This window comes from Danio rerio, chromosome 9 (genome assembly GCF_049306965.1).
Source record: "Danio rerio strain Tuebingen ecotype United States chromosome 9, GRCz12tu, whole genome shotgun sequence".
NCBI lineage: Eukaryota > Metazoa > Chordata > Actinopteri > Cypriniformes > Danionidae > Danio > Danio rerio.
In genome coordinates this window covers 22,154,116-22,177,748 of record NC_133184.1, presented here as the reverse complement: position 1 = coordinate 22,177,748, position 23,633 = coordinate 22,154,116, and the positions used below count along the sequence as shown (strand labels likewise).

The window sequence follows — 23,633 nt, the reverse complement described above, 5'->3', positions numbered from 1 at the left end:
TTAGTGTTGTTCCGCACACTGATTGGCAAAAATACTGGCAAAAGCAGCAAAAATAAATAAATAAAAATACATTAATTTTCAGCATGAATGCTGAAACTGAATGCACAAAACATGTGAGAAATAGAGCATTGCAACTGACCGAAAAGATTTGCCAAGAAATATGAATATTAATATAATTGAATATTAAATATGAATATTTTAACAATGTCAAATACAACTCACAAAAACGAATGGACTGTGCAACAAAACACAGATTTACAGCATTAACTTTGATAATATGATGAACGTTACTGTATAATCCATACCCAAAATATTTCATTCAGGCATTCATTCATTCTTCTAGGGGCATGAATAATTTCAGGCTTGACTATATTCACTAGAGCTGGGCAATATGGCAAAATTGCAATCTCAAAAATTATTTTTTATATTGAACAATAACAATATATATTTCAATACAAGTTTTTAATGCTTCCACTTTTAAAAGAGCATCTCAACCATGACTAAATGTGGATACTGCTGGTAGGAAAGTGAAATGATCGCAGTAAACAATACTGAGTGCCGCAGCATGACTTATTTTTTGACCGATAATTTTCAATGGCCAAAAATTTGGTGAATCTCTAATATCAACACAAATATAGATTTCTGTTGTTGTATATATTTCTGATATGTGATTGGCACTTAGGATCAATAGAGTAAAAATGTTCAGAGCTTATCGTTATCAACAAAAATTTTATCCAGATTTGAGATGATATTGTTTACTGGCCCAGTCCTAGTATACACACACTCACAATTAAAATGGACCTTATTGACAACTCACTAATTAAACAATTACCATCTTATAACTGAATGTTTTAAAATAAACACTGTGAAAAAACATTTTAAATTTTGGGTTGGATGAAATGATGATCTATGTAACATTGATATCATGATCACCCAGATTTAAACCAACCCATTCTAATGTATTCACAGGCAAATTTGCTTTTATTATTTCCCTGAAGTCAAATCAGAATCAAATTAGGGACTTAAAAATGTCAGGAAACACAATTCCTGGTCGCATATAATATACATGAACCACTGCCTAATTGCTAAGTTTTAAAGAACATTAAATCCAATCCAGCAGCAACCTTTACTTTAAGCTCATTATAGTTTGTTTTACTTGCCTTTTTACAACTTCCCTATTAAACCCATTCAAGCAGCAGCTCTTTTGCCACTTAGTCTGGGTGAGAGGGCATGTTCTGGTGGGAAAGTGACAGCAAATGCATTTCCTCTACAGTATTTTAAAGGCATTTACCAGTCAAAGTGAACTTTAACTGAAAGGTTGCTTAGGTAAACAACTGAAATAAACAAAATAATAAACAAATAAACAAATAAATAAATAAAAATTGAAAAATGATGATGTCACTATAGTGATGCTCTGAATCTGATCAGGATTTTTGCAGCAGAGTACTGTTTCTATGTTATGGTGTTCGCCGATACAGAGTACAGATTCTGATGTTTCAAGCTTTAAAAAAACAAAGCATATTTTCCTTCCAAGTATGAACCTTAAGAGATCTCGCCTTACCTAAGAGAATAAATGAAGGATGCTGCATATAATCCCTTAAACATGTCTCTTATAACCATTTAAGTGTGAACATGTCAGAAGCAGCTTTACAGAAAATAATTCCTCCATTCATTTTACTTGGCTTAGTGCCTAATTTATCAGAGGGTCACCACAGCAGAATGAACTGCCACAGAAAATAATAAAACACAGATATCAAAAATGGTAATAAAAAATACAAACACGTTGCACTGGAAACATCGCAAATAATGAAAGAAGAATTCAACATGTCCCAAGTTTTATGCACATATTTAAAGCAAAAGAAGTTAAAATGTGCACCTATTAATCTAATCTTTTGTCAAAAAATGTGCACCTATTAAATTAATCTTCTGTACGAAAAGGAATAGGCCTAAATTATATATTTATGTTAAAAAATATATATATTAAGTTTTATTTATGTAATAATTTCAGTCAGCTTTTAGTGAACTTGCAAAATTGTCAAAAACAAACAATGTTCAGTTGTTATAATGGCTAAATACATGCAAAACTTATAAAAGTTGGATGAGACTCTGTATAGGGGTAATTGGTCCGCTCGCGTCACAGCAGCTCAAAACACAATGGAAGCACTCGCAATAAAGAGAGCATCAAACCAATCTTTGGCCGATTGATCGGAGCTAGGGTTGGGCCGATAGTTGATGCCATCGTCCATAGCCGATGGCGGATAGACATCACGATGCTGAGCCGGCATCACAATCCTTCGCCCTGCCCCTGTCGCAGCAGCAACCCACTCATGAAAATACACACATACAGGCCTCATTTACACTAATTCGTCTTAGTTTAAAATGGCATTTTAGAACGAAAACGATCTGTCCACACTAGCCTTTCATTTAGCATTTCTGAAATGCCCTCGGAAAAAGTGATTACCGTGGTAATTTGTGTGTAACTTATCTTTATTTATTTGTGATTTTGTTATGGGTAAAACATGTTCATGCGGGTCAGGTAGTTGAAACAGCAATATAGGCTACAAATAATTAATTTGTTGTGAATTAATTAAATATTCATAAATAATTAATTTACCACCACCTACGACGACACCATCGTCCATCGCTATGTTTCACATTAGACATCGTACAATGCCAAATAGGTCGACAACGCCCAACCCTAATCAAAGCATCCCTAGATGTCACACCAGTTCTACAATTTCAATTGAAGCACATACTGTAGAAAAAATCAAGATTACAGTTTCTTTGACAAAGATGCAGTTTTTTTTTCAATTGAAATGAATTCCTAAAGTCCTACTTTTTTTTGAAAAATGCATTCAAACTTCACTTGGTTTGAAAATTGTATTCTAATTAAAGTTTTAATTAAATCAATCAATCAGAGCAAACATCATCTAAGCCATAGCTTGGTTCTTAAGACCAACAGTAGAAGCAGTAGCACAATAGCAAAGGCAGAAACAACAAAAAAGGCAGAAACCATCATTTTACTGAAGATCACTTGACCTCTTGAACAATGAATTGTACAACAAAGAAGAAAGAAACAGTAAACCACAGAGAAAGCCATACCACAGAATGTCCTTTAGTAATCTCATGTGCAAAGAAAAGTCTATTGCGATTTTTGTATTTGGTTGATATTATTTTAGTTTATAAGAATTGTTAAACAGAAAGAGGAAATTACAAAAAAAAACATCCATGGAACGAAAGTAAAAAAAATTAAATAAATAAAAAAATAAGTAGTAGAGCATTTTTCCCTCTATTTCCTAGAAAACAGTCTAGGTAGTGCAGGAGTACTGAAATTATTTGCTTTTAGTTAAAGATTCCAAAAGATTTCAGGCTCTGTTCGGTAGCGAATATCGAGGTATGAAAATGCTTTCAATTTTTTAACAACAGCACAGACGATATGTGAATGGCCAGTTGACACAGCTTACACCTACATGTGTGCTAAGCCTGAATAGCACATTTAAACCTTTTTTCCCCTCATTCAATGAAACGGGCGTCATCAACAATAATTCATGCTGCATTGTTTGTGCCATCTGTATCTGAATGGCACATAAATGTGACCAGAAGAACGGCATGCTGTTACATACAACACACAAAGCGGAATGCTATCTTTCTTTCTGTTGCTCACACATACACATGCAGTATTTCTGACTGCACTTCAACTCCACCGATGAGACAGTGGTGCCATTAAAATGAAATAAATGAGTTAACATTTCATCAGCTAGGCTTGAATAGCTCATGTAAAACTTTTTTCATAGTATATGTAAACTAAAGGTAAAGTATGCAAGATTGCAAAAAAAAATACCAATACATACGTGGCAAAACAGATGGTAATATTCATTTAAAAACTTCTTTTACTCTGCTTACATCATATTAGATTCAAATCTATCATATAGTGCATTGATTCAATAAGTTAAATCGTTCTCTGATAAGTAGGAATGTGGCTTGGGCAAGTTCAAAAATTCTCCGAAGGTTTTATATGTCTATTTATAAACAGAGGATTTACCCCTAGAATGAGAAGGTCCATTTTGACAATATTTAGAATGGTCGTAAATATTAATGATGCGATTTCAATTGATTTTATGAAGCAACAAAAATAATAAAAATAATTGATAAAAAAATAATAGTAACAATAATAATTATAATACCAATACTAATAATAAAAATAATATCAAATATTATTATTAAGCTAAAAGAATAGTTTTTCGCATTAGAATATTCAGTATATTGTTAAATAAAGTCACCCATATTTTTGATTGGTGTGTGTGATCAGATTGCAATCAGCTTCAATTGCATTTTGGAGGGCACATTTTTTCCACAATCCACTAGCTTTCTGATCACAGAAAACAAATGAAGGACATATAAACATATAAGAATACGATATATAATTTCAGAATCGATATGACGAATGTAGACAGGATGGTTACTGGCCTAATGGGCCATTGCTGCCTTGTCACTTAAGTTTAATTTGGCTGCGACTGTTTGTCAATTGTGTGAAAATACATGGGGTGCTTTCACACTAAGACGTTTGGTTCAAACCAGTCTCGTTTGCCCAGTTAGCAAGGTCCATTTGGAATATGTAAAAGCCGCAATCACGCTCGAATTCACACCAAATCAATCGGTCCGAGATCGCCTAAATGAGGTGGTCTCAGCTCAATTGAAAGGAAATCTCAAGTGGATCGATTGTCGTGAGAAAGCAATACGATCCAACAAACTAACAAACCGTTTTATGTCAACTATGAAAGCGAAAGCATGCTTAAATATTACAGAGTGCTGTTTATCCATTGGGAAAATTGACAGAAATTACCATCTGATCATTTTTCCACGTTTTAATCTTAGAATATTTTGTATTAGGTCTATTGTTTTGTTCATTTCTCCACTGACACCTCGAAAGAAAGATCAACGTTGATCTGACTGAAGTCTCGCTTCATGTGTTATTTCTCTCAATAATTCAAGCCTAAAATGTATAATTCTGGCCAGTAATCCTTATAGTTAAACACTGCAATCAATGTGCGCAATAGTCACATCGCAGAATCTACATTGAGTCAATATTGTGGCACAACAGACCCCAGTTCAGAACAGAAGAGATTTTTAATCACTGCAGTTTAAACATAACAAATATTTATCATTTTCATTTGTTTTTAAGGCCTATAACTGTGAACACTTTTATAGTTTAAAACATTCAAGCACAAGTAGTTATGCTGTTTTCAACTTTAATAATGATTGATTTTATTGATTTATACGATAAAGGCTCGAGATGGTCATTTTAAATATGATTATTCAATTTCTTCACCTAAAATACTGTTTGACTATCCAGGAAACCATAAAACATTGTTTACCTTTAGCTTTGCACTATTCTATTGATCAATGTTTATAGTTTGTGTAGTAAATTGTGTGCATGATTCACTCCCCTACAAAATCATCCCAATCTATCTAAATCAATAAACTCTTTCCAAATAGCAAAGCTTTTTAAGTCACCTGCTGAAGTTGTATTCATACTGTAAATTATACAGTCAAGCCAAACTTATTCATACCTCTGGCAAACTCTTACTGCCACTTTTTGTTGCATCATCTTATTTTGTTTTCTGGAGAAGGCCTGTGTCATTTCCGGTTAAAAAAAATGCTAGTTGAAGAAATGTAGCTTTTAAATATATATTTATTTTTTTATTTGTGATTTTTTTTTTCTCTACGTTTTAACAAAACATTTTGTGCAATCAATGTTTATTTTCCCATAATGACTTTGGCCAGCAAAATAAATTACTAAACGAGTTAAATTCAAATAAAATTACAACATAGAGAAAGTTCCTTTGCAATATTGTATACGTTTGCAGTTAGACAATATCATACCTACATGATAATAGGTATGAAACCTATACATGATAATGTTTATAGTGGTCTTCTACATACGTTTGTGGTCAAACAATATTAGTGATCACACCTATTTTCACAAATGTCTTTATATAGGAGAGAGTCTTCATTTTTTCAAAAGTATGTAATCATAGGTTGTAAGGGTGTCACGATCCTCCAAATCCTCGATTCGATTACATTTTCGATTCTAAAGGCACGATTCGATTCGATTTTCGATTATGAATAATTAATTAATTAATGACCAATTAATTATTTGTAGCCTACTGTTTAAACTACCTGATCTGGATAGTCTTTGTTTTACCCATAAACAAATCATACAGTAAATGAATAAAGGCAAGATACACACATAATTACCACCTGTCAATCACTTTTTCTGCGGGACTCGTGAATAGGCAGTGATCTGTGTCGTTATAATGGCGTCGGTAAAAAAGACGCACAACCAACAGGAACCAGCCAACAGTATCTGAGGTGTTCGCTAAAATGACTAAGTACAAGTGAGTGAAAGATTGAAGCAGTCCTCTGACTGCATGGACCTGCTGTCTCGAGCGCATGGCTGTGAGTGCGTCTGTGTCTGTGTGGTCACGTGATGTGCATTTTCAGAGGTAAAGAGGAAGGAGGGCTGCTCAGAAATGCTACATGCCACTGTGGATGTCAAATCGTTGTCGTTCTAAAATGCCATTTAAAAAAACAAAGACAGTGTAAACAGGGCCTGAGTGTGTACTTTTCGCGAGCGGATTTGCAACGGGGTCGGGCGGAGGATCGCGATGCCGGTGTTGTCTATCGGACGAACCGTACGTAATACGTACATAGCAGAGCTTGCAAAACTGTGTTTTTTTTGTCGACAACACGAACGTTGTGAACATAACTAACTGGAAATCCAAAATGCTTAAACACCGCCGACTTCATTGAAAGAGGAGAGGGTTTAAGTTCTGTCGACGTGTCTCCTGCTTCTGCAGTTTAACAAGCACTTCAACAAGCCTGTTTTTTCCCCCCTTGGCAAGCCAAGCTGACGTGACATGGGGGTGTAGCAGCATCGACGATTCTATTTTTTGATTCGATAATCAAAATTGAGCATAAATTTCGATCGATTTCGATTAAAAATCGAAATCGTGACACCCCTAATAGGTTGCATTAAATATTTAAATTTTCTCTAATTTCAAATATAAAACTAGATCGCACATCCACATTGAAGTTTTAGATGGGTCTGCCAATTTCCACTCAAGTAATATTCTTCTCCTTCCTAATAAAATAGCAAAGGCAATAACACTTTCCCTTTATGCGTCAATGATATTTTGTGGCGGTTGACCAAAAGTGAAGTTTCACAAACTAAGAGGAGCATGTGATATGATTGATCGCAGCTGGTCTCTCATCCATAATTATTATTGAGCCAATCGGATCATTGCAAACTCACTCTAAATAGCCAGACTGATGTCATCCCCTTATCTTCGTTTTTTGAGGAATCCCCCCATCCACCTCATCTCCCCCTTTCCTTCTTTACCAGAGGGAGCTCTCAAAAACTTCCTTTCGTATCCCCTCACATGCTTATTGACCAGACGGGAGCCCTGGGCTCAATTATCTCCGAGCTCAGAGTTCTGTCCCAAGACAGCATGCCAAACCTGCTATTATCATTAAGCAATATCTAAGTGTGAACTCTTGAAATAGCTGTTTCAAATAAAAACTTCACTATATATATCAATGAAAAACAAAATATTGGATTTTTCCAATATCATGCAGCCCTGTTACCAATAACAAAGAAACGCTTCAGTTTTTTTCAAAACATAACAGAAACATAAATATGCCACACCATCTATATACTTAAACATGAAAACGCATGTTGTGTTTGAGAATCTGAAGCTCTTACCTGTGCCGATGCTCGTCGTGAGCTCCCACACCATGTATGACCTGTCTACTGCCATGCCTCGACTCCTTCTCGGTCTCGATGTGCGGTATCAACACGTCCTCCAAACCAAAGTCAAAGCGCTTGTGTTTGGAATTGTCCGGGAGGAAGAAAAAGGCTCCAAAGCACAAGGTGATGAAGGCACTGAGAATGAGGAGGAGGATGAACTTCTCTGAGAGCCGTAAGGTGGCTCTGTGATGGGGGAATGAGGAGGCACCTGGCGAGAGAGTAGGTATCCTACGTCCCGAGAGCGGCAAGAGAGCCGGCGTGGTCATATTTTGATGATCGACTGGAATATGGAGGGATAAGGGTCAAGGCTGTTTTCGCGCAAGCCACACTATTATCTCATTGCGGTGGAAGCGTTACTCCCGAACGTCTGCTTATCTCATAGAAATAAAGAGTTGTGTCCTGTAGATCACAGATGCTTCCACTTGCTCTGAAAACAAAGACACACATTTTTTTAGACGATGGCTATCATCGTGAGACATTCAGACATACTTGCATTAAAAATCAACTTCAGTTTCCATGGTAATTATGTTAAGAAGCAGAAAAAGCATGAATCTAAATGCTATCACAGGTAGCTCAGGTTCTCTAATTTGATTCCTCGGTTACTTGTGTGATTAGTAGTAATTTGGTCTTATGGTTTTGAAATGTACAAGTATGCTTGAAGTGGAGATGGAAATATTGTAATTAAGAGTTCTGAGAACACAAATGACTGAGCAAAATAAATGGGGAAACTTGAAATTTAAGATAAGATGCAGAGAGAGTAATGTTAAAAGTGGGTGACGGTTCGAAAATAGCTGAAAACTGATCTATATCATATATATGATATAATATGGTGGAGATAAATCAATTAATGTTTCATTTACAACATTTATTTGGGTCAAACTTTATTTTGATGGTCCGTTTGTTGAATTTACATTGAGTTACATTGCATCTACATGCCAACTCAATCTTATTAGATTATAAGAAGACTGTTAGGGTTATTTTTACATTTACTTGCAAAGTTTCTTTTAGTCTGTTAAATGTCTGATGAAGGAGCATATCAACAGATATTAAGCAGACAGCCTACTAATACACAAATGGACCATCAAAATGAAGTGTCACCTTTATTTGTTCTACTCTATATGTCATGTATACGGTGTAGGTGAAATTTTTAAATTCAGATGTAGTTTTATGGGTATTTTGTTTATAATACACAGTAATTCTTTAGGTTTTTAGGCTGATTACAAACGTTTCTGACTCTAATGTTGGAATAACAAATAGCAGATTTCCAAAATGTCCTTGAAAGCAGCAATAGTAGTAAAAAAAATTAGTACAAGTTGCACGCTAGCACTATTTGACATTGCATTAATCTAACATTTCACTCACTAGTGAGCAAAAAACTAAGTCAATATACCACATTCTGTCATGTAGATGTAACATCTGATTTGAAAATGTCTTCACAACTGTTAAATGTAGACTACAAGATCTGATGCATCACTTCAGTGTAATTCACACTTTGGTCATCTAGTTACTTTTCTCTGTTTCATGAGAAATTAATCTGCACACACTTCTTAATTCACTCACTAAGACAGAGGAACACGTGTAGCTTTTAGCTTGGCGAATAAAACTATGCATACGCCTATTTTTGTTAGAGGAAGTAAAAGAAGAATAAAAAGTATAATTGTTAAATTAAATAACACTCCCATATTTGTGCTGTTTTACTGAATACAGGCGCACACGGAATTTGCGTGCGCAGAAATCTGCAGATTTTAGCCAAACATTGAGTCTATTTATTTATTTGTGTAAATCTATATTTATTCAGTTTTTTTTATTAATTGCAGTAATATTATTGACTAATATGACAATGTTCATATGATATATTTACAATACAGTTTGTAAAGTAATATTTTCTGTCATTAAGCAGATATATGATAGACCTGCTTTGTTTACCAAATAAGTGGATCTAATTGTGTGAACATTAAATAAAAGTTAAAAAGGTTTTATTTTTCATTTCATGTATTTAGTTTTAGACACAATGGCACAATGGGTAGTGCTGTCGCCTCAAAGCAAGAAGATCACTGATCTGAGCCTCAGCTGGGTAGGTTGGCATTTCTGTGTGGAGTTTGCATGTTCTCCTCATGTTTGCAAAGTCCAAAGACATGTGTTATAGGTGAATTGGGAAGCTAAATTACCCATAGTGTATGTGCGTGAATGAGTGTGTATGAATGTTTCCCAGTGATGGGTTGCAGCTGGAAGGGTATCCACTGCGTAAAAAAACATATGCTGGGTCAGTTGGCAGATTATTCTGCTGTGGCGACCCCACATTAATAATAATAAAAGAACTAAGCCAAAAAAAAGAATAAATTAAGTTTTTAGTTACTACCAAAAGTATTCTGCATAAATCCACAGATTTTACACAATTCTGCACAGAAATAGCAAAAAAAAAAAATTGTAAACAGATTCGGTCTGGCCCTAAATATTAATAATGTTTTAAGTATGTGCATTACTGTGCAGCAAACTTGCCGTGTGATATTGTGTGGTAACTTCAGGTATTAATGGAGAAATCTTAGAAGGCATAACTATTATATTATATTATATTATATTATATTATATTATATTATATTTTGCTGACATCATGGTCCTTAAAATGTAAAGCCAATGGCTTACGACCAAATAATAATAATAACTGTGGCTAGCCTTTTATTAATACGCAAGGCATATGATTTTTGCTGGGAAAAAAAATGATAATGTTCTGTTAGAGACAAAAAGCCACCAACACCTTGGGGTGGCATAAAGGCAAGTAATTTAAAAGCTAAAACCTCATTTTTGGAAGATTTTCCATAAAACACTGATGTTTTTTTTTTTTTTTTTGTTTAGACTTTCAGATCGTTTAAAGACGTCTAATCTGACGTAAATAATTTTTTTTAAATGATCTTGTTGGAACCACAGGTACACTTAAGTCGAAGCACCACATGTGTGAATTCTTATGACCCGTTTTGAATATGAAAACATCAAGAATATGAACGAGCATGAAGCAGAAATACATCATTCGGCACAGACTGTCTAGTATCAGGCACACTTGCAGCTTTAAGCATGACAATGTGACACCTGTACAAGTGTTTGCGCTTGATTACAGCGTCTCACCAGGCGTTTCACGCTCAAACACCGGGGTGATGTTGAACATCACGCAATATTTTTCACGGGTATATTGAAGAAACAAATGTGAGCACATACCGTGAGGGTCTTTTTATCATTCTGATCCATGATCCTCGCTTTGATCCAAACGCTTCTCGGTGTCAAGGCGGGCTGGGTCGAATCGTTATCTTACGATAAACGGCCAGTCCGCCCTCACCGCCCGTTAAACGAAATATTTATCTTAAACTAGCAAAAACAACGATATGCTATCGATAAGGGACTGGCAGTCAGAATACACAAAACAGTATCGCAACCCAAGTAAACATAACAAAATCTGGCCGACCGGATACCAATCACAAGACTTAATCACCACGAGCTTCCGTTATTGGCGTAAACGATAAAAGTTGCCGTCACATCACGCGCGTACAGCGGAAAATATCAGTGTCGCGGACGGAGGTTCAGCACAGCATAGGCCTGGTCCGCTTGATGCCGTGGCAGCGTATCTGAAGCGGAGAGCGATATCAAGAGCCGATACAATAACACAAGTAAACCACGGGTGTATCGTAAACCTTGGGTAATCCCCTCTACATAATGCCCTATTTTAATAAAAGCTCAAGCCGGCCTGCGCTGGACGTGTGCTGCGCCTTTTTTCCTCCAGTAAAGGCATTCAGCAGGCAGCCGTGTAGCGGACTGATCCCGTCCTGCCGCTGCTGCATCACCTTGTCGGTGCCGCGGGATAAATCGGCGCCATACACCGTAAATCCACCATTAACGCCCAAAAGTTGCCAAGTTCACGTTCATGTCCCTGTTTCTGTACAGTGAAGCATTCGCGATGAGTACCACCGCCTCCGTTATGTCTTCGTTCCTCCTTTATTTCTGTAGCTGTGTGCGCCGCCAGCCTCCAATATCCAGGATGTTGTTACTGCAACAGCTACTCCTCCTCCTCCCGCTCCTACCAACATCCAGTCAGCGGCCGCGCGGTGCTGAAGCCGGGGAGCGTCGCGCAATGACGAGCATCGCAAGGCAACGCAAAATCAATGGTGGTTAATTATGGACAGTAAAGACGGTATTTATAGTAGCATAGAGTAGTCATTTTTTCAGTGCTCCTAATATGGACGTAACAAATAGTATTTTCATTTTGGGCAGCCTAATTTTAAATGGTCTGTTTTTACCTATATTAATTAGACTTTTTAAATATGTAATTTCTTCTATAATGTTTGTGTTGAGTTGCGTTGTTTGTATTGTTCAGTGTGTGCAAATGTGGCCCCAAAATTCAAGACAAACTTTCATCATTGGGGAAAGTTACTTTTGAAAGTGATGCATTACAATATTAAGTTACTCCCTAGCTAAGTTACTTAGTAATTTTTTATGGTAACTAAGGCATTACGTTACTTTTAACTTTTGCGTTACTTTTTTATTATCTGGCTGAGGCTTGGTTTCTTTCACAACTTTTTATTTCTTTTTTTATAGAGGAGGTCTGCAATGAACAAGGCACTGTATAACCTACACCTACATTTAACTTTAAAAAACACATAAAAATTAAGCAATGTTATTGCTACTTTTGAACCATTGTCTTAAGTAAAATCACTGTGCATTGAGACGAGCCCCTTTTCCTTTTCTTCGATATGTTCAAATGAATAAACACATTCTCTTATTGACTGCATGATTCATTGTGACTATTTTAATTTTAGCTTAGCAATTAATTTTTAAGCTAATTAATTAAACTAAAGTAACTTGCTATACATTTAAAAAGAATAAGCTAACTCAAATAATATGGCTTATTTTTTAAATGTAATGCGTTACTTTACTAGTTATTTTAAATAGTATCATTACAAAACTAATGTTACTTGTAATGCGTTACCCCAACAATTTGGGGACAAAAAAAGTGTATTAAGCTTAGTTAAGTAAAAGTCTTTTTTTAACTCTTAAAAGATACAATGTTTATTAATTGCATAACTATTTTAATAAGTAATTTGGGTTGAAAAATACAAATAAATAATAAAATGTCATTTTAATTATTTTAATTACTTATTAACTGGATATTCTAAACTTTACTATTTTGCACAAGTAATCATTTTTATTTAGAACAAAAAAATTTACATGCATTCAAATATATTAAATGTTAGTGGATACAATCTTCTAAAAATATTTCATAAAAAATATTTTATTTGTAATTAGATAATTTGTTATGTAATTCAATTTTTTTCAGCAATAATAGCCATATTATTGTATATTACTTATTACTTTATTATTACTTATTTATTACTGTATATTGCTAATTATTAACAATAAGCAATGATCATTATTACATTCATTACAATTACAAAAACATTTTGAAGATGATTATTTTGGAATGATTTACAAACAATGAAATTAAGAGTTTAAATGCAAAAACCTCTAAATGCCATTGAAATTTTCCTAAAATTAGTATTTTTTATCAGTCTCCTGTGTGTGTTTAGTAATGACACTTTTACAGCAAAAATAAGTCATTTTCCTGCTCTTTAAAGTAAAATATCTCAACATAAACAAAGGAGGCTTAGAAAAGCATTCATTTGTGATGGAAATTTCATACGGCACATAGAAGTTTTTGCATCTGAACTTCAAATATATGCAAAAAGTTTGACAGTAGTTATGGTTTATATCAAATCAAATGCATGTTAAACTGCAGATGAGACAATCTTGAGTACTTACATGTTCAAAGATATGCTAACCTCAAAAGAAATGATTTGCATATAATTAAATATCTCAAACTTTAGAGGACACAATTTTTGAAATGAATTACATACAAGAGCGGAGCAGTGGCGCAGTGAGTAGCGATGTCACTTCACAGCAAGAAAGTCGCTGGTTCAAGCCTCAGCTGGGTCAGTTGCCATTTCTGTGGAGTTTGAATGTTCTCCCCACGTTCATGTGGGTTTCCTCTGAGTGCTCCCATTTCCCCCATAAGTCCAAAGACATGCAGTACAGGTGAATTGGGTAAGCTAAATTGTCCATAGTGTATGAGTGTGAATGAGTGCATCGTGTGTGTTTCCCAGTGATGGTTTCATTTGGAAGGGTATCTGCTGCGTAAAACATATGCTGGATAAGTTGGTGTTTCATTGCAGTGTGGTGACCCCGGATTAATAAAGGGACTAAGCCGACAGGAAAAGGAATAAATGAATACATTTACATACAATCAAATATATGTTTAATCTTACTATAGCAGACACAATATTGAGGTTGGATGTAAAACTGTTCGCACCCATATGCATCACGGATCCATCATGTTCACATTCTGCTGAGCAGACGAAAAATGAGGCCATTTAGATCAGCCTGTGACTCAGTCCTTGAGCTGCCATAAGGGTACAGTTCCTTTCTCTTGATTTAAGCCTGATTTACCAGACTAACTCACAGCGAGTGTCAATGCTGTTGAAGGCAAAAAAATCATGTGTGAGTCATACTGACGAACGCAGAGGCCAAGAGACTGGATCTGCTGTCAGTCAGTTTAAGAGGCACACATTTGACACCCTGACAGAAGTCAGTGTCAGAAAAAAAAAGAGTTTCGCTCTGCTGAGTTTCTCAGTTTGCTCTGAGAATACGACACGGATCACTGGCAAAAAGAAGAATCGCCCTTAAACCTCAGACCATAGAAAACAACAACAAAAAAGACTGGTTTAGGAGAAAATAATTCACTACAATTCTCTGAAGATAAAAAAAGAGGACAAAGATACTGGGATTGAAAGGTTTATCTGTTACTTTAAGAGCAGTAGAGGTGAGACCATCCTCCAGTGGGACTGCATAATGAGTCAGGATGTGTTCTGGGCCTTTGAACTGAAGAATGGTGGACGATGACAGTTTAAATAAATGAATGGGATGCAGCTTTAACCTTGAGAAGTCCAGGCAAGGGCGAGTTGATTGGTTCCGCTGGACCAATGCGGCTGTCAATTGCATATCCTGTCACCAATAAATGTAGATAAGGGTGACTGTATCTGACATTCCAGTTAATGAGGCGATACAGCTCTCTCCCATTATGCAGGAGTGGGTTACAGTGACAGATGTATCTGTGAAGATATCTAGGTTAAACTAATTGAACGATAGTTAAAAACTTTTATTGGACAATATAATTAATCACCTGAATAAAATAAAACCAAGCAGATTGAAACGGTTAAGGTTAAACACTTGAGTGTTTGCCTCTGATTGGAAGGAAACAATAAACAACATCACTATTGTTTTGAAAATACTCATAACACAAGCACAATTGCATTTCCATCCTAATGTTTGCATAGCAGTCCATTAATCAAGAGGTTAACTACATGGACTTACGTGGATAAAATATTTCCAAACTGAAACCCTTTCAAGTGTTTTAAAATGTAATAAAACACACTTTATTGTATTTATTTGTGATTGTTATTCAAATGTCAGAAGAGTTTTATGCTAGTGCGGAAGTTGGATATCCGTCAGTGTTAGAATAGCATGTCTGGGCTACATAAAAGTGCGACAGGAGATCTTGTAAAATGCTAATGATAGCCTGAAAGCACTGAAAGCCTATCTCCAAGCCTGCAACCATTTAAAGCCATGCCTCCTGAACACATAAATGCAAACTGGATAATTTCACTACATCATGTAACATTCACCAGAGAGAAATATTAATAGAACAGTTATTAGTAAGTGCAATGCCAAACTTTAAAAAGTAGGTTGTTGATGTTTGCCTGCCATTCATTGTCTGAACCACGTCCATGAATATGTAATTACATGTTTTGTTTGTTCGGACTGAATGTTTTGATTGGACAAACTATTCTTATACTTTTCACAGAATATTAAAATACATACTGTATAATTATGGACCACTTTAATTACAATTTAATAATTGTTATGAGGATGTGAAGAGACTTTCAACCAGCATTAGAAAGATGATTGTTTTTTAATTTAAACACCTATCAAATTCTCACCTATAAACCTTGCACCTTTAGAACCCAAACATGTAATGATACCTGACAAAACAGTAATAGTTCACCCAAAAATGAAAATTCTTTCATTTGTTTCTCAAAATTGACAGAAAAATGTTGAAAACTCAAAACTATGTAAATTAAAACGTATTAAAATGAATTATGACATAATTTATATTTTTGGGTGAACTATCCCTTTAATAGTTAAAAGGAACTGCATGTTTACCTGTGAGTCCACAGTTGATGCCATCTCCTTCTGACACATGGAAATTAACTCTAGTTGAAGAGATTGTGTCTTTGTGAGTCGCAGGACTGCCTGTTCTTCTACCAATGGAGAAAGTATAATGGCCGACATGGATCATGTGTGCTTTGATAACCATTTGCACTGTAGCCTTGATATCAGAGATTGTCAGAGCTGTACAGGCAAATGACTTTGCGGATGCAGAATGAGAAGCAAAGCAAATTAAAACTACAAAAAAGAGATCACTCTAAAACAAATGTTTTATTGTAAATGTGCATCAGCTATCGAACAATTGTCAATAAGTCTAGTACATTCAGAATAGTGACATCCATTGAATAAATGACCTCTTATGTTCTTCCCTGTTTACTTATGTATTAGGCTTTTTTTAATCCTTGGAGGCTTGCCTGAATGAGTTGATGATTGGTTGGACATTTGATATTGTGGTAAATTAAGGCAAGGCAAGGCAAACCTTATTTATAGAGCACAATTTTACGCTACCATAGTTGATCCAGTGTGCTTTACAATAAAAGTATACATTTAATTAAAGAAAAATTACGAACATGGCTGTCTTTAATGATATAGTACTTCTGTATTTATTGGACTGGGAAGTTTTTTTCCACTGCACCAAGGTAAGGTGTTGATGTTCATTTGCCCACTGTAGACTCTTTCAATGGTGGACAGGGGCCATTGTAGTCACTCTGATTGGTCACTCTGTGGCTATACAACCACAAGGGAATCCAAAGCATTGTGTGTTGTGACATTCCTCCCACAGCCATCATTAAACTGTTGTGACTGTAGAATGTTGTTGGGATTGTGGTTTGTCCCTTCTCTGACCATCACTGGTAAATTCAATAATGAACAGTTCAAAGAATAGTTCAGAGATAGTCTAAACCCGTCAGCTTTCATAATAATGCTTGACCCTTGTCAAAAGAGACTTTTCCAGCATGTAGTACCAATAAATCAGTCATAGGAACTACCCATCGTGCACGGTTCTACAAGAACTAATTTCCCCCTGGACCATTTTCCTGGTTGCATTCGCATCATATAGGACTTCTGAAGTGATGAAAGCCAGCAGACAACAACTGTATTCAACGCATTTTACATTTGAAAAATTGAGAATATTATTTTTTAAAGGGCACATAGTTTACCCCTTTTTTATGATTTAATATTAATATTATGGTTCTTCTGAGTGTGCCAGTTTAGGTTCAGTTCAACACACAGTTCAGATGTTTTTATTATAATGTGTTAAAAAGTGTCATGTTGGGGGCGTTTACACAGTTAGCTGTTTTAGGGGCGTGTTGCTTCACATGAAAATTAGTTTCGGCTTCTGAATGTAACAAGGGGGCGGAGCCAAAAGCTTCCACGCTCTGTGTTTGCAACAGACAGGGAGAAGCTAAGCTAAGCATTCAGCATTCAGCCGTACATGTACAACTCGGACACAGAACAAGTAGAGAGTACAGATCATTCGTGTCTTTGTATAGTTTGTATAGTCTCGGTGTACAAGTGCCGAGCTTGTACACCGAGACTGATGATAACCACACACACTGTATTAACTTTGACTGAGACACCGAATGCGCCACGACACGGCACACCAGACACTCTCAGTGGCACGGCAGAAACATGAAGTGTCCCGAATCGTCACACCTGTGCAAACGACCAGGGCAAACACAACGGTGCTGCGGCTGCCGAGCCGCCAACCCGAAGCTCCGCCGCGTGCACCCCGACAGAAACCCACGCCCAGAACTCCTAAATGCACTGCACCGCACCACGCAAAAGGTACAAGCAATAATTCCGATTAGAGCGATATTGTGGAGAATATTGATCTTGTGTTGAGCCCAATGAGCCTTTCATTTAAAAATAGAGCAAGGGTGTTCCTTTAGTGATATCGCTTTGACTCACACGCTGAAAATGGCGGACGTGAAACAAGAAACTGAGGATATGATCGTGACGCGCGGCTGTCAATCAATATTGGTGGGCGGGGAGACCGCTCTCCTATGTGAAGTTGCAGTCGGTCTGAAAACCAAGTAAGCCGAAGGTCTGATGGAAGCACTTTTAGCTAAGCTTAGCATAGATCTTTGAATCCTAGATGATGAGCATCAAAAATTTCAGAAAAGAGTTGTGATCATTTTCTTATTTTAAGCTTAGTTACTATTGTGTACTGAAACTGACAGAAAATGAAATATTTTAGTGACCCGGAGATCGACTGAATGGATAAAAGAAAAGCTAAAACTCTGGGGCACAGGTATCAAATCTTGTTCATGGAGAGCCGCTGCTCTGCACAGTTGAGTTCAAACCCCAATTAAACACACTAGATCAAACTAATTGAGTCATTCAGGCTTGTTTGAAACCTAAACTGTGCAGAGCTGCAGCCCTCCAGGAACTGAATTTGACACCTGTGCTCTATGGGAATCGTATAAAGAGCCTTCAAAAAGAGTGTTCCTTTACATAAACATTTTGAAGTGGACACTAATCATTCAGCTGAAATTGTACTTTTAAGCAACCTCTATGATTTGAAAACTACACATGCAACTTTGATACACCAGACGGGGACTCTAACAAGGACATTAAAACACTCTAGCATCCGAGAAGCAGAGAAGGACAGAGAAACCCAGAGAAAGTAACGATAGTAATCTCGCCTTGGGTGACAGAAAGTCTTGAAACGGCTCTGCTTGCTTCAATTATATTATGATTTTGCCAACATTTGGCCATGACTAGTTTTGATACACTTAGCAAAAATGAAATGAAGCCTGAACACAGGAAACAATTCATGTTTAAAGTCATCTTAATCATGATTTATATGCTCATCGATAATGTATTAAATATGATGACTGCCCCCTTTATTAGGTGTTTTTAAAACTGCCATCTCTTCTTTAATTGTACAAGTGAGGATATATGTCTCTGATACTAAAAATATCCGAGGTGCCCAAAGGGAACTAAACACTATGTTATGCAAGTTGTCCTGGAAACCACATTTCTCCTGGTGAATGAATTATTGACAAACTGCTAATGTTAACTAATCCAACTGAATAATTCAGTCGCAACACAGTCCCGGATTCAAAACTATTTGGCACACACGCCAAATTCTCTCCTCCAGTGCTTTTGTACGCGTGATAAAGAAGCTTTTAGCTCGGGTTGTCAAGCTTTGTCACAACAATCTGGTCTCGGCAATGTGACATGACATGTTGCTGACAGGTGAGGAAGAGTCTTCACCTTGTGAGGGATTGATGGGAGATTAGAGATCCAAAGCAGACTTTAGTCACATACTAATGGATACGCCAAAAGCGCAGGCAGAATGTGCACATCAGACAGGACAATTACAAAGTAGGAAAAATAACAAACAGGAAGATAATATGTGTAAAGACCTTGCGTGTGAATGATAAATGAAGTGTAGATAAAGAGAAGAGCTCGTCAGGGTAAACAATGCCAAACAAGACAATGGATGGAGAGATGACAAAATACAATAAAACGGGAGGCAGCTGAACGATTGAGTGCATCCAATATCCACAGATACCATAGCAAGCAGTTCTCGAGCCCATGAGGATTACATAAAGCCATTATAAGAAGAAGAGCACACCGAGGAATTCCGGATCTCTCTGGAAAACTGGCAAAGAGTTAACGAGGCACATCATTAGTGACATCTTCTGGATGACAAACAAGTAAGCGTGTGCTTATGTCAAGAAGCCAAATGCCCTGGACTAAAATCTTAGTCTTGTGTGTCTTTAAATGTATGGGTCAAAATTATGAATTTTCTTTTTTGCCAAAGCTAATAAAAAATTAAGAGGGGTTTTGATGCAAACGCACAGAGAGGGGTCTGAATGCAGACCTGGTGCAGTGCAATCTAAGCTGCACCCAATGCTTTTTAAAATACTCACCTAACTCCACCCCTAACTCTACCCGTCACAGTGATGTCACGCACTCCATTGAGTGCATTGTGTCTGACATTGCTTTGCTAAGTGATATAATCTCAGCTTGCATCATAAAGGCTGCATCCAGATGGAACGCACCCCAGGGGCGAACTTAGTGATTTAGGGGCCCTAAGCTTCTCCAGGTATGGGGCCCTAGCAATTTTGGAAAGTAACCTGAATGTTAAAAAGTAGGTTTCTCCCTATCTACCTCACACTCTACCTACCTCTATCTCAGCTCTAGTCTAATCGCTGGCAGACGGGCATTGTGTTGCCAATTCAATAAGAAGTTGCTAGATGACGCCGCTCGTTAATTTGCATATTACCGACGTCATCGCATACAACGTTTCTGTTTAACAGCCTTTGGTTAATAAAGGGGTATTTTTTTCAACTTAACTTTTTAAAAACTAAATGTATGGACAACAGACTGTTATAATATTATTAATAAATGAAGAGTTCATATGCAAAAACCTCTAAATGCCGTCTAAATTTTCTTCTAAAATTAGCATTTTTGTCAAGCTCCTGTGTGTAGGTTCAGTAAATTCACTTTTATGGCAATTATTAAGTTATTTGCATTTACTTTAAAGTGAAATAACACAAACCAAACAAGCGAAACTAAAAATGTTTAGTTTTGATGGAAATTTCAGACGGCATTTAGAGGTTTTTGCATCTGAAGTCTTCAAAAATAGCTTTGCTAAAAGTTTTATTGAATTATGTTGGTGATTGGATGTGTGTTGGATCAATTTGTTAGCTTTACAAAGGATAATTAAGACCTGTTTAAAATCATTTAAGACCTACAGGACAATATTTCAGTGAATTTCAGACATTTTAAGACCCTGCAGATACCCTGTAAGCACAATCTTCAAACATATGTGTATCATGGTGTTTCCATTACGCATTTTTAAGTAGTATTCTACAAAAATTGGCAGATGGTAAAAGCAATATAATTATTTGGGTAAAAGTTCTATATACAAGCCACAGAATTGATGCCTTTGCATCTCTAAGAAACAGTCAGAATAGAATTGCTAAAAGAAACATCAAATAAATGTGTCTAAATTAAGTAATCTCGGGCCTACAGCATCTTCACATTTAAAGTAGACTGGGAACCGAGATTTTTTATTTATATATACAGACTTGACACGTGTAGTGATGCAAAGATGAAGGACATGTATCCCATATATCATATTTTGATATATTTATCATATTTTGCACAAAAACTGTTACAAATACAACAGGTTAACCTTGGTGAATCTGGGTAGGGTATGATGAAACTTTAGAACTCTTGCAGCTTGCATGTTATTAGTATTATGTTATTAAGCTTAAAAATAATAGCAGTTTTAAATACTGTATGCAGCTTTAAATATGGCGGTACGCTTTATTGCTAATTTAATTTAAGTCTTCATTTTTTAGATATTAAGAAGATAGCCTATGTTTACATTTACATTCCTAGTTGAAAAGGCACTGAGTTTATTCAATGACCCATATGTAGGCTAAATATGTAAGCTTGCGCCAACCAATTTATTTTACATAAATGAAGCTATCCGTTTTGCTGGATCTCATCTTCAACTTTCTTCCCCCCACAAACGCTCATCCTCATCCTAACAGTCATTTAGATTGTATCCAGGTCATGGCATCAGTGTAACAGACTCTCCCCCTACGAAGAGGCTTGAGTCTGCGATGCAATCTGTCAAACCCTGCGAATATAGATTAATGCATGGCTATTTTAGCTCAGAATGCATTATGTGTCTCACAAATGAGATTCTTTCTGATCTTCTCTGAAATGCTAATTAGATATAACACTTCTGTATCAGTCAAAATAGATTTTATTGGTCGTTTAGACTTTGTGTGGGTGAGTGTGATTTCACCAAGTAGGACATGTTTACTGTATGTATTGGGGGAGAGTGGGGCAAGTTGACCCAACCCCTTTATCCAGGAAAGCATTTAAAATAATTGTCATGTGACCATATATTTAAACTCTGTTGCTGGATCATGTAAAGGAGAAGCATATGGGAGAAGTGGTATACTATAAAAACAGTTTTTGTCTTGTCAATATAAGATTATAGCATTTCAGAAGTAATAGCTATACTACATCTACAAAATATGTATCAAGATCTTAAAATATTCATGATGCATGTTGGTGATCTACCCACATTTAAAGCCATGAAAAATTGTTTAGCAAAGTATTTGAGTGACTAATTAATGAGCTTGTCCTTTTTTAAAATGGCAACTGGGGTAAATTGAGCCAGTGTTTGAACTCGTTCTGTTGTTTTTCTCAATGAGTGATGTACTGAAGAAGCTACCTCAACCTCAGAAACTTACAGTAATTTTCAAGCTGAAGCTAACACATTGCTTGCTAACAATACAACAGTGAAATATTAAAGATTTTTTTGCAAGCTTTAATCAATATGCAATATAATATTTGAAAAACAATATGAAAATATAAATATATCTAACATATTATCATATTATTTCAGGGAAATTAAAGTATCACTATACTGTAAAACCCAGCAGTCAACTTTAACAAATGAAACGATTGTAGTTAACTCATAGTTGACTGAAAGTTAATTCTACTCTTTTGAAAAGAGTTTTGGAAGTCTTGAAGGTAAAGAGTTACTTAAATAACTCATTACTTCAACTTAAAAGGAATAAGTTCACAGTACTCATCTACATACCTTTTTTTTTACTCAAATGGTTTGTTGCAATCAATTTCCTCAAATGGTTTGAGTTGCCTTAATTTTTTGGGTTTTACACTGTACAAATTCTGGAAATGAACATCATAATACAACTCAGACATTAAATGTAAATAATAATAATAATAATAATAATAATAATAATATAAACACATTTAGATAGTTTAATCAAATCTAGAAACACATTGAACAATCAAGGATATAAAAAACACTTCTTTGCTGCATCTTATTGCTTTCTTTACATGGCTCGATTGCTTGGTCATAAAGTAGCATCCATACTAAAATCCGTGCAGATTTTTGAGGAAGAAACCCTGTATGTATACTCTGCTTGGTTTGAGATGCTTGTTGACATAACTGAATTTCCTGATGTGCTGAAAGACCTGAAAAGGTTTTGCATTTGACATGTCATTCCATTGTTCACTATTCAGTTAGCAGGTCAGCCATTGTTAGTAGGGCGGTTGCTCTTAATTTCACTACAGACTTAAAAGTAGTCTTAATTCTTTTTAAGTAATCTTAAAAGTAATCTTAATTTAGTATCAGACTAAAATGTTTATTAGTATAAAAGAACAAATGATAGTTAAATAATGTATTCTACTTAGGTTTATAAGAAGTATATTATATTTAACATTTTTATTGGGTTTGATTAAGGTTTAGAGATGGTCAGCTTACCCCAAGGCTGATCAGTTACCCACTGGCATAGATCAATTTACCCCTAATCTTAGGTAAATTGAGTCAAATGACCACTTTTTTTTTTTTTTTGAATAAGCCATATCTTTAAAATGTTTGTCCTTATGCATTATCAACATGCATTATCAACATTTCAATAAAAAAAATCCTGAAAAGAATTAAAATACTTTAATTCGGCCTTCTTTTCCCTTGTCTTAAGCACCACAGATTTAAAAAGTGGCTCAACTTACCTCACTCTTCACTATGGATAAAAATTTTTCATCTATATTT

The 23,633-nt window shown here is 35.8% G+C and overlaps 1 protein-coding gene and 1 long non-coding RNA gene across 3 annotated transcripts in view; one reads left to right on the top strand and one right to left on the bottom strand.

The window, feature by feature from the left end:
- The window catches only part of man1a2 (mannosidase, alpha, class 1A, member 2), a 214,567-nt gene extending 202,715 nt beyond the window's left edge, over positions 1 to 11,852 (bottom strand). Inside the window, exons 1-2 of one of the 2 annotated variants that reach the window (NM_001256622.1) lie at positions 11,641 to 11,852; positions 7,766 to 8,237 (exon numbers count right to left, since the gene is read on the bottom strand). In NM_001256622.1, the coding sequence (NP_001243551.1) occupies positions 7,766 to 8,076 (311 nt within the window). In that variant the 5' untranslated portion in view covers positions 8,077 to 8,237; positions 11,641 to 11,852. Of the gene's footprint in view, positions 1 to 7,765; positions 8,238 to 11,020 lie in introns of both variants that reach the window. The other variant, XM_005167537.5, reaches the window with a different exon arrangement.
- The window catches only part of LOC141376109 (uncharacterized), a 607,180-nt gene that overhangs the window by 576,755 nt on the left and 6,792 nt on the right, over positions 1 to 23,633 (top strand). The gene's annotated exons all lie outside the window — the stretch shown is intronic.